This window comes from Mastigoproctus giganteus, chromosome 1 (assembly GCF_048544385.1).
Source record: "Mastigoproctus giganteus isolate SK-2022 chromosome 1, ASM4854438v1, whole genome shotgun sequence".
Lineage (NCBI taxonomy): Eukaryota > Metazoa > Arthropoda > Arachnida > Uropygi > Thelyphonidae > Mastigoproctus > Mastigoproctus giganteus.
Genome location: NC_143575.1, coordinates 236,231,000 through 236,242,933, shown reverse-complemented (window position 1 = coordinate 236,242,933; position 11,934 = coordinate 236,231,000). Strand labels below are relative to the sequence as shown.

Here is an 11,934-nt window from a genome sequence, read left to right as displayed (position 1 = left end):
ACCAAAAACCGAAAGGGGGAAATCCGAAGGGGGGAAGAGAGAGAGATAAAGAAAAGATTGTTATTGTTATTTTGGTTTTTAGGAGCATTAGCTAGGCCATATTGCTCCGGGAATATGCGGTGGTCATTCCCTGACCTTTCCGCATCCTCCATATTTGGTGGTGACGGGCTCGAATCCTGGTCTACTGATAAAGAAAAAAAAAAGAGTAGATCTTCCAGTTGTGCACCATTAAGAACTGCAGCATAAAACCACTTCGATGCCTCCAGCTAGATGGATTTGATCAACCTCGTATCACTGGAATCATACTTTTCCTTAGTTCAAACACTTCTTTAGCAAATACCTGAAACATTTGAAACTTACTAGAGTCTCTTAAAAATATAGCTTCTTCTCCACGTTCGGGATAAACAAGTTGTTCACTCTTCCAGTAGGTATGGTATCCCATCTTGTCTGCCATAAATTGATTATTTCGTTCATACATCTTTTCTTTTCACCTCTACAGTCAGAGCGAATATTGATCTCTATACTCTGAAGAATTTCACGTATTGCTGCCCTGGCATTGTAATATATTCGACAATCATATAGTATGTGCTGCCAGCCTTCCCTGGCCCAGCAAAAACAAAGTTCCGAGTTACTTCGTCTTAATGCATATAATTTCTCATTCATTGACCCGTGCCCTGTTAACAAAAATGACGACTGTAAACTAGATGTAAACCAATTGTGAACATTTTTATCATTCAGAAAAGTCACATTCGGGATAAACAAGTTGGTCACTCTTTTAGTAGGTATGGTATCCCATCTTGTCTGCCATAAATTGATTATTTCGTTCATACATTTTTTCTTTTCGCCTCTACAGTCAGAGCGAATATTGATCTCTATACCAAAAAGTTCTCTTGGAATTTCCCTCTTAATATGGTAGCAAAAACCACGATACAACAAATGTAGATCTAAGGGTAGCGCTCCGGCCAACACCTGCAGCGCGGCAGTGGACACCGTTCTTGTAGCTATTTGAACTCTATGGAACCAGGCTCCTGCAGCGTACGTAGTTATAGGAAGGAATACTTCCTTGTAATACAGAAACAGTTTTATGTGATAGGCCCCAGTCAGACTTTGAAATTCTAATGATAGCACCGAAAATTTTCAGATTTTATTGCTTTAATATAATATGTGCTGGCGAAATGATAACTTACTGTCCACAATAATTCCCAGGTATTTGGTATCAAGGACCATAGGTAACTGTATACCATTCAACTTGATCTGAGGAGGTCGATTTAAAATAAATTTTCTGTTTATACTCCAGCAAGACAACCAAGTCAGTACAGTTTACAATAAATCGTCAATACAAATATTTATCGTATTTAGTAGTCACGGGCTTGAAGCCCGGTCCACTCAAGGAACGCGTGCTACGCACTCTCGCTCCTGACCACTGGGCTACGTCAGGCCTATATCTAAAGCTGTTTTAAATAACATCATTTTAGTTTTGTAAGAACTAATAGCAAGCTTATAGCTTTGAGCCCAAGAACTTAAGTCTGTCAGCACACTACTAGCTCTCTGTTCTAAGAGTGAACCAGATTACTCTTAGAACAGAGAGCTAGTAGTAAGAGTGAGCGAGATCGTCCTGCAATTATAACTGTCAGATCATCTGCAAATGCCAGCACCTTACAATTAGGGAATGTGCGAACCAACCAATTCTGTAAGACTAGGTTCCAAATAAGGGGTCCCAAGATGGAGCCTTGAGGACACCCTCTCACAACCATCGACATTAGGGGAGGCCGTATCTCCTGCTAAGGACCATCTCTTCCCTTTGTTCGATCTTTGGCAGTGATGCATCTGTATCATGGCAGCCAGTGGTATGTTGCCATTTTTGAATAAAGTCCTTCTGTACCGTTTTGTTTCCGTTGTTGCGTCGGTGTTGTTTCCTTCATCATTTCTGTACCTCACGAGATTCCTTTGGTATGCTTTTCCCATATCCAAGTCTCTCCTATGAGAAGCGACAGATGAAAACCTGTAGCTTCTCTTAGGAGTGAAAACCTGACTGGTCCTTAAATTTTGCACACCAGTGTATGAAATTCTCTGAGCAGTGCAGCCAGGCTGCCAGGACAGCTTATGGATTTTGTGAATGATATACAGGAATTTTGCTAACAGGGATAAGGAGGTGGTTATCCCATTGTACATGACAACGGTCAGACCACATCTTGAGTACTTCTTACAGGTCTGGAGGCCTCATTTTAGGAAATATGCAGAGCTGCTGGAACGAGTACATAGAATGGCAACGAGATTAGTGAAGAGGTAGAAGACGATGCTCTTTCCAAGAGAGGCTTCTGTTCTGCAAATTACATCCTCTGAGATTGGAAACCTGCAGGGAGATCGGATTGCAGTGTTTAAAGCCTTGAGCAGACTGAGTAAAGTAAATGTTAATGGAATTCTTCCTCTTTCTGAAATTACATACGTGAGGGGGCATAAATTCAAGTTGAGGAAGAATGGCTGCTCGATAGATGTGCAGAAGTTTGTCTTCAGTTAGCGATTGATTAATTATTGGAGTAAACTTCTATCTTAATAATTTCAAATAGATATTTACAGTATACCCAGTTATAAAATATAAGTACAAATTCAGTAGCTTTCGGAACACGTGTCCCTTTATCAACTGACAAATTTGAATACATTACAAGCAAAGTGTGGCACGTTACTCATGCGTCATTGTTGTAGCACGGACGTGTGCTGCCTTACGCCAGTGATCATCCATCAATAAAACGGTTGTCTCTAGGATGGGATGTATACGCATGCCTTTCTGGCGATTTAATGCCTTAGGGTTGTTTATTATGTTTAGTGACTCTAGCCATAGGCGGTGGCGAAAGTGTCGCGCGTGGTCCACTATCTCAAAGTCGCGCTTGGGGTCAAGATCGTGGTTGGTAGCCCAAAAATGTTCTGCAAGCACGGTGTCGGCATATCGTCCGCCTACATTCCGTACTATCCAGGAGTGTCAGGACGTATCTCGAAGATCCTGAGAAGTTACAACATCAAATGTGTGCAATTACCCGGTAGGAACCTACGTTCACTTGTCTCCAGTGTGAAGACCCCTGTCGCACCTGTCTTACGCAGCAATGTAGTGTACCGTATCACCTGTAGGGCCTGTAACAGTTGCTACGTAGGTGAGACATCGAGAGGTCTCCAGGATCGCCTCACGGAACACGACAGAGCAATCCGGCTTGCCGAAACTGACCAGTCCGTGCTTGCAGAACATTTTTGGGCTACCAACCACGATCTTGACCCCAAGCGCGACTATGAGATAGTGGACCACGCGCGACACTTTCGCCACCGTCTATGGCTAGAGTCACTAAACATAATAAACAACCCTAAGGCATTAAATCGCCAGAAAGGCATGCGTATACATCCCATCCTAGAGACAACCGTTTTATTGATGGATGATCACTGACGTAAGGCAGCACACGTCCGTGCTACAACAATGACGCATGAGTAACGTGCCACACTTTGCTTGTAATGTATTCAAATTTGTCAGTTGATAAAGGGACACGTGTTCCGAAAGCTACTGAATTTGTACTTATATTTTATAACTGGGTATACTGTAAATATCTATTTGAAATTATTAAACTATGGACCCCAGTACTCCAGGCCCATTTGTCACTAAACTTCTATCTGTTATTGTGGAAGTGTGCGGTTTCGATAAATTCAAGGAAGCCCTAGACAAATTCTTAGAGAGTATGAATTAGTAAAGTGCGTATTTATTATTTATTTTTTTGCTAGTGCTTGATTCATTTGCCACTACTAATGTTAATACTTATTTCTTCTTAACTTTCCTCTCAGTTATCACAAAATTATTTAGCTCTGTGTTAGAATTTGATATTCTTTCGGCATCCCCACGTCAGAATTCCTCAAGTGGGGACACCAAATGTACACGCGATTCAGTTTATCTGCACCCTGAACAGGTTCCTCACCAGCTATATTATTTCTCCCTTTTCTTCTAGTCCTAACTTCGGTAAGCAGCTTTTCTACTTTTCTTCGCATTTTTTTCCCAGAGACTTCTCATAATCTATCTTTGCTTGCCTAACCCCCCCCCCCCTTTCTGTCTTGATTGTAGCCTAGTTTATATTTACTCTAATTTTTTATAATCCCTGAGAATTTCGACGAATGTAACGTATTTTTCCTCGCTGCCATGACATTCGTCTGTTCATCTCTTAGTTGGTATTAAAAGCCAAGTTCCTTCTTTGATTATTTCCCTGAATAAGCCCCATTTAGAATTTCCAGCCATCATCAGTTGGTCCAACTGAATAGAATTTGAGAACTGTCTTGGTCATTTTTACCTTTACGAAAGAAAAATCTCTCCCTTTACCTTTGACAATAGTCATATCTTTAAGTGCAAATTACATCCTCTGAGATTTTGTTCCGCTTCATCGCAAGTATTATATGTGTACATTTTTTTTTATTATTTAATATTTGCAACATGTGTATATGTTACAAATAAATCTGTATATTTATGAATGTTACAATAAGAGAATATGAAAAAACAAAATAAGAAACTAAAGGAAATATTTATTATTTAACATCTTAATACTAATAGTCAGTTCACAAAGACCACATTACTGACAATAATTAGATTTTAATAATATGAAAATCTCCATTAAAATTGCCAAAAAAAATCATACAAATTATAATCAAACATGCAAGTATTAAAATAATCTTATTCTTCTTTGCATATGTATAATCACTTCATTTATTAATTTTTCCTATAATTCATTTGGGCCTTCGTGCAATCTTGCATTATTACAGTACAGATACATATATAATAAAAATATTATAAAACGTATTGTTTATAGGCTGCGACCAAACGGTCTTGTTTGCATTATACAAAAGAGGAATTAGTCACAATTTTTTTTCACAGCCTGTTGCTGTGAAAAAAAAATAAATAAAATAAAGGGAATCTGAAAACCATAAAGCAAATTGCCAACGACTGAAATAGTGGCTGCAGTACACTCTTTTCTCTGCCCAGACAACATTTGCCTGAAATCCGCGGGCCACTTTCTAATTACAATAGCATCCGTCACTGAGGGACCAATTCAGGCGAACCTATTGAAGGCCTGCGATTCAGTCTGTCTTGTTTGCGATATACAAACAAAGAATTAGTCGCAAGTAGACCATTTGTGTGAAACACTATCAAAAAAAAAAAAAAAAAAAACCCAAACTATTATATTTAGGCCACTCGAATAATTAAATTCAACTGCTGTGATGTGCCTTATGTCTGTTAATTGCGTGTGTTCTATGGGTTCTATGGTCGATTTGTCTGTTTGCTGGACAACCCCCCCCCCTTTTCTGGGGAGAAAACCTAGCTATCTACGCTTGAGAACGACTAACTCAGCCACGAAGTGATAAAAGCCCATTAAAGTTCCTCGCGTCATCGACGAGATTCGAACCCGGGCCTTTCCACCCGGTGTGGGGAGAACGGTGACGATACCACTGAGCTACACGCGCAGAGAAGTGAAACACTATCAGGAGATGGTTTGTGGGAAAATAAAAGGAACCATAAAATTTCGACACCTGAAACAATAGCTTTTAGATACAATTTGTGCAGCCAGAAATTGCCTATTTAATTATTTTGAAAATTTCGTGTTTTTCGATAATATGGCCCCTCAAGAGGAAGAAGAAAGAGGAAAATTTCATTTAAAATGAAACAAAAAATGCGGAGAAAATATCAACGTCCGAGGTCTTAGCATTAGCGTTAGTAGAAGCATTTGATGCAAGAAAGAAAGCTTATGCAGCATCGGCCAAAAAAAAAAAAAAAAACCGCTTCCACTTCACCCCTCTGTTCGTTCAAAATACCTGTCCAGCTGAGCCTTAAACTTATTTAGGCTATCAATTTCCACGACAAGGGATGGACGTCTGTTCCACCAACCAACCACTCGCTGGCCAAAGGCAAATTTCCGCACCTCTACCCTACATCTGTCTTTCCTCAATTGAATTTATGCCCTTTCAGGTGATTATTCTGAGCGAGAGGAAGAATCCCATCAGCATTGAGCATGTTCAAACCATTCAAGGCTTTATACACCTCTATCAGATCACCTCGCTGGTGCCTAGTCTCCAGACACTGTAATTTGCAAAACGTAAGCCTTTCTTCGTAAGAGCACCCCTTTGTTCCATTCACTAATCTTGTTGCCCTTCTCTTTACCCGTTCCAGCAGCTCTACATCCTTCTTGAAATGAGGCCTCCAGACCTGTATACAGTACTCTAGGTGTGGCCTGACCATTGCCTTATACAAGGGAATAATCACCTCCTTATCCCTGCTAGAAAAATTCCTATATATCATTGACAATACACCATGAGCTACTCTTGCAGCCCGTCTGCACTGCTCAGAGAACTTCATATCTGCCTGCACAACCACCCCCAGGTCCCTTTCATCCTCTACCACTGTCAGTGTAGTACCACAGAGTTGATACGTTGCTCTGGGGTTGCTATTTCCCATATGTAGTGCTTTACATTTGTCAATGTTAAACTTCATTTGCCATCTCTCAGCCCATCTGCTCAACCTTTCCAGATCCTGTTGCAGCAGCATAGTGTCAGTAGTGTCCTTGACAACCCTGCCTACCTTTGTATCGTCTGCAAACTTCGACGTTAAGCTTGATATACCATCATCAATATCATTTATGAATACAGAAAACAATAATGGACCCAACACTGAGCCCGGAGGGACTCCACTGATAACATTAGTCCACGACGACCAGCAGTGTCGATTGATTACCACTCTCTGCCTTTTCCCCCCCAGCCACCCCTTTATCCACAGCAGCAATTTGCCTCCAATGTCACACTGCTCCAATTTGTGCAGCAGTCTTCCATGTGCAACAGTATCAAAAGCCTTTCTAAGATCCAAGTATATAATATCAAAGTTATTCCCTGCATCCAGTTCCATTGTGACTGCATCACAGTATCCAATCAAATTGGTCAGGCAAGACTTCCCCTTAACAAAGCCATGCTGTGTCTGAGCTATAACTGAAGTCTTGTCTAAATGATCCTGCAGTGCTTCTTTAACTAGTGCCTCCATTAATTTTCCTGGAACAGAAGTTAAACTCACAGGTCTATAATTACTTGTGTCAGCCTTTGATCCTCTTTTGTGAATTAGGGTCACATTTGCACATCTCCAGTCTGTGGGTACCTCCCCTGAGTCCAAGGAAGCTCTCGTATTTTTGGCTAAGGGTTTGCTTACTTCCTTTGCTGCCTCCTTTAATATAACTGGATAGATTCCATTCAACCCGGGTGCCTTCTTTGTGTTTATCTTCAACAATTTCTCCTCCACTTTACTCTCAGTTATTACAAGATTCTCTAGCTTACTGCTAGAGTTGAATACACCTCTGGCTTTCCCCTCGCTAAATAACTCCTCATGTGTGAATGTGGATGCAAAATATTCATTTAGTTTGTTAGCTACCTGAGCAGGATCATCAACAGTTGACCCATCGATATCAAGTGGACCAATCTGATTCATCCCCTTCTTTCTAGAGTTTACATAAGTAAAGAACTCTTTGTTGTTTTTCTTTGCATCCCTTGTCAAAGATTTCTCGTAATCTGCCTTCGCCTGCCTAACCTCCTTTGTAACTTGGTTACAGATCAACTTGTATCTATCATAGGCTTCTGTGTCATGTGTTAATTTGTATGTATCCCATGCATTTTTCTTCTCTGCCATATGCCTCATCAGTTCATCTGACATCCATTTAGGCCTAAATGGATGTCAGACCTTGAACAATATTTCTTAGTTGGTATGTAAAGCCTAGTAGCTTCCAAGATAAGTTCTTTGAATGCTTCCCATTTTGCATTTGCTGTTGGTAACATCATCAGTTGGCCCCACTGTATAGAATTTAAATACTGTCTCAGTCTTTGAACCAATATTAAAATAAATAACACTATTTTTCGCCAGGGGGAATTTTATTCCACTCCCAGAAACTCACCCCCACCCTGGATTCAACACTGACCGTATCACAGTCAGTGTTGAATCCAGGCGACCGAGGTGATCACTGGCAACTAGTGCGCCTTTATCTCGAGATTTCTAGTTGTTGCTGATAATAAGATCAAGAGTATTATTATTAGTATTATTTATTATTAGCCATATGGTACAAGGAAGCCTGAGGCTTATGCTGCACCACCCAAAAAAAAAAAAAATTCTGAATTACCCTGAGAGAGAGATATGAACTTAAATTAACTTAAAAGTAGCAAAACTGCTCGTTAGCAGTAGCTTGCTATCGAGATTGCGTAACTTTGTTTTTTCATAAATCGTACTGATTGTGTGGAATAAATTTATGTGAATCAAGATTTGTTGAGCATTATCCGCGTTGGTTTTACCTCCAGGAATACCTAACGAAATGATTTATCTGAGGTTTTTCACCGACAAAGTCCTATCCCAAGATTAAATCCGTTCGTTTATAGTCTGGTTTTTTTTTTTTTTTTTTTTTTTTTGTCAAATACTGGAGGTTCTGGTGTTCTTAAACTTTTCCAGTTCCGACTTGGTTATCACGTTTATTAATAAATCTGATTATTACATTAGTTTCCGACCAACCCTCGCAGTAAAAATCAACATATTTAATAATACTGTAACTGTTTGTATATTCTCCCATCGACGAATTCCATTTATTTTAGTTTTTATATTTGGCATATTATCAAAATAATCACACCAGAGGGCAGTACCAGTTGAGTACTGTTGTCGGAAGTGTTGTAAAGACAAGTATTATTTTTTTGTTTTTTTTTCGCAATTCATTGCAGAATGACAGTAATGGAATTTTTTGGTTGTAGTATGATTGCTTTTGGTCCACCAATAGCTATGTTTTTAATTACAGTTGCTAGGGACCCAATCAGAATAATTATTCTCATTTCTGCGTAAGTTGCAAAATGTGTCATTATTGTATAGGCTCATAGTTTGCCTTTCGAAAATTTAAATAATCTTTGTGTGTAATGTTTTTATCATGTGGCGTTTTAAGATATATTCACTGCTAATTTCCTCATTCCAAAATTTGAATAACTTGCTTAGCATTTTTAGTATTCAGCTTTTCCTATTTCGAGGTGACATTAGTGCTAAAACAAGCCCCCACACCTTTTATTCCCTTTGTGTTCCCTTCCTGCTAGGACATATCTCTTATTTTGGTGAAGTGGTAATAATATTAATAGCTTATAGAATATTTATTTTACCTTTAAATACCAACCATTTTCGTTGGTGTGATCGCTTTAATCGTGTCTTGCATCATCGGAAATGAAAGCAACCGGAGTATATCTTCATTTGTGCTTTAAAGCTCATTGACTTGATTTTACATTAATTGTGTGGTTTTATTATGCATTTCATTCTTCATTGTCGTTTCTCTATTAGGATAAGCATTGTAGTAGTCGGTGGTGAAACTCTACCAACTGGTTGTGGGATAGGTTTTGCAACTTGTGCAACAAAGAGTAAGGGAGCCCCACAGTTGACATGGTGTAGTAGTTAGAATGGATGGGGGGGATAGGTTTTGTCACTGAGGGTTAATACTTTCATATGTTGTCAGTATTGTAGCGTAATTCCTTCATACTATGGTTTTGCAACTTGTGCAACAAAGAGTAAGGGAGCCCCACAGTTGACATGGTGTAGTAGTTAGAATGGATGGGGGGGATAGGTTTTGTCACTGAGGGTTAATACTTTCATATGTTGTCAGTATTGTAGCGTAATTCCTTCATACTATTGTTTTAAAGATTATTGCACCTTTCCCCCCTTTTCATTTTTTAAATTATTAATCAATATTTCTTGTTAAGTGTTATGTAGTGATATAACCCTAGGGTCACATCTGGTGAGTATGGACTTGGCAAACCCGGGGTGCTGAGCTGGATATCATTCTTCTTTCTCGCTTTCTTGTTGACTCATTTCTACTTGTGACACTCTCTCTCAGGGTAATGTGGGAAATTTTTTTTTGGCTGGTGCAGTATAAGCCTTGGGCTTCCTTGTACCCTTATATTATTAGTAATAATAATAATAATATAAGCAGTTTATCACAGATGAAAGATGATGGGTAGCAAAACTAATACAGATTTAATACAAACAAATCACAGTGAAATGTATGAAGTATGTGTTAAAACAGATGTATTAGTAGGGTCAAGTGATGCAAGGAACAAACTTTTTCTGCATGCACAAAAATAAATAAAATAAAATGAAAATAATTAAAATAGAATACAGTATACCCATTCCATTCCCACAAGGTAATCCAGTTCTGCTTTAAAATGTGCCTTTATACAGTCCATGAAGGTTGTGAGAATATACCATTGCTTGACATTAGCATTAGTAGAGACATACGATGCCAGAAAACAAACTTATACAGCATCAGCCAACAAAATAAAAAATAACTCCCATTTCACCCATCCATTTGCTCCAAAAGTTTGTCCAGTTCTTCCTCGAATTTATTTAAGCTATCAACTTCTACAACAACAGATGGAAGTTTGTTAAAGGCAAATTTCCACACATCTATTCTACAATTCTGTCTATTTCCACACATCTATTCTATTCTGTCTTTCCTCAATTTGAATTTATGTTCCCTCAGGTGTGTAATTTGAGCAAGAGGAAGAATCCCATCAGCATTGAGCTTGCTCAAACCATTCAAAACCTTATACACCTCAATGAGATCACCTTGGAGGTGCCTAGTCTCCAGACAATGCGCCATTAAAAACCAAACCAAACCAAGTCTCCAGATGCAGCAATTTGGAGAACTTAAGCCTTTCTTGGTAAGCACAACCCCTTTTTGCCCTCACCAATCTCATTGCCCTTCTCTGTATTTGTTCCAGCAGCTCTGTGTCCTTCCTAAAACATACTTGACAAAAACTTTATAATATGGATAAAAAGATTCATATAATATTTCACAAGTAAAAATAGAGAACAGGAGACACTCTCTTTAACTTAAGTGAATAGATAAGCTCTTAACATTTCAACAAAACAATTAGGTTCAACTGTAATAGTGTAATGCATTATATAGCATTAATATTTTTTGGAAATAATGACTAGTGAAATTGGTATGAATTTACATGTGCAAAAGAGGATATAAGTAATCTAAGACAGAGTTTAATCTAAAACAGGTTTTACAGAACCAGTTGGGAGAAAGCAGCATATAAACAAATTCAGTAGACTATGTACAATAAAGAATAGCAATGAAAATAGAAAAAGAATGACTCTTTTGGTTTAAGTTGCAATGATTGGTTTGAAAAATAATCCTGAACATTTATAAAACTGAAAACGAAGTTTCAGAAATAAGGTTAACGATTTAGCTCTCCATTCCTTGTATCACATCTCAAATGCATATCTCCCTTTGCCCTCTCCCTATGTACTTTACCCCACCAGTTATTTTTAAACTGTAGTATTGCTTTCTGTTCTTGTTTCAGTTTGCTACTTTTATCAGGAATGGTTAATAGTTTAGACTGGGACACGTGTGCCCATTTATATTTTTTTGAATTTGTTGGAGTGCAACAGATATAATTACATGAGTGTTCAGTGAATGCTGATAAGGTGAATGGATGAATAGAAAGCAATACAGGTGAGACTTCTCTTAATAAGGTGAGAGAAGTTGCACCTTATTGAGAGAAAATGGGCTCTAAGATTTTTTTTTCTGAAAATTTTCATCCCATGGAGGTTATTTTTAAATGGCGAAAAAGTTTCACTTTCATTCATATATTAGGTAGCTTAACATATGAATGCAAAAAGTTTCTCTAATTTAGGATTAACTAGAAATGAAAACACTCATTCCTTTGTGATAATAGAATCAAGCTTAATGGCAAAAGAAGAAATATATGCATTCTGTATGACAGATTTCAGGGAATTTCTATTTCTGTTTAGTTAATGTAGAGATAGAAATTAAATGTTATTTCTGAATTTGGTTAAACATTTAATACTAAACTATGAATAAAAATGAGAAGTCTTAAAATAATTTAATTTTCACAGAA

At 38.2% G+C, this 11,934-nt stretch overlaps 1 protein-coding gene across 1 annotated transcript in view; it reads left to right on the top strand.

The window, feature by feature from the left end:
- The first annotated feature begins 8,752 nt into the window (after positions 1 to 8,752).
- aph-1 (gamma-secretase subunit Aph-1) overlaps positions 8,753 to 11,934 on the top strand; it is a 99,086-nt gene continuing 95,904 nt past the window's right edge. Inside the window, exon 1 of the mRNA XM_090385040.1 lies at positions 8,753 to 8,865. Within this exon, the coding sequence (XP_090241166.1) occupies positions 8,753 to 8,865 (113 nt within the window). The remainder of the gene's footprint in view (positions 8,866 to 11,934) is intronic.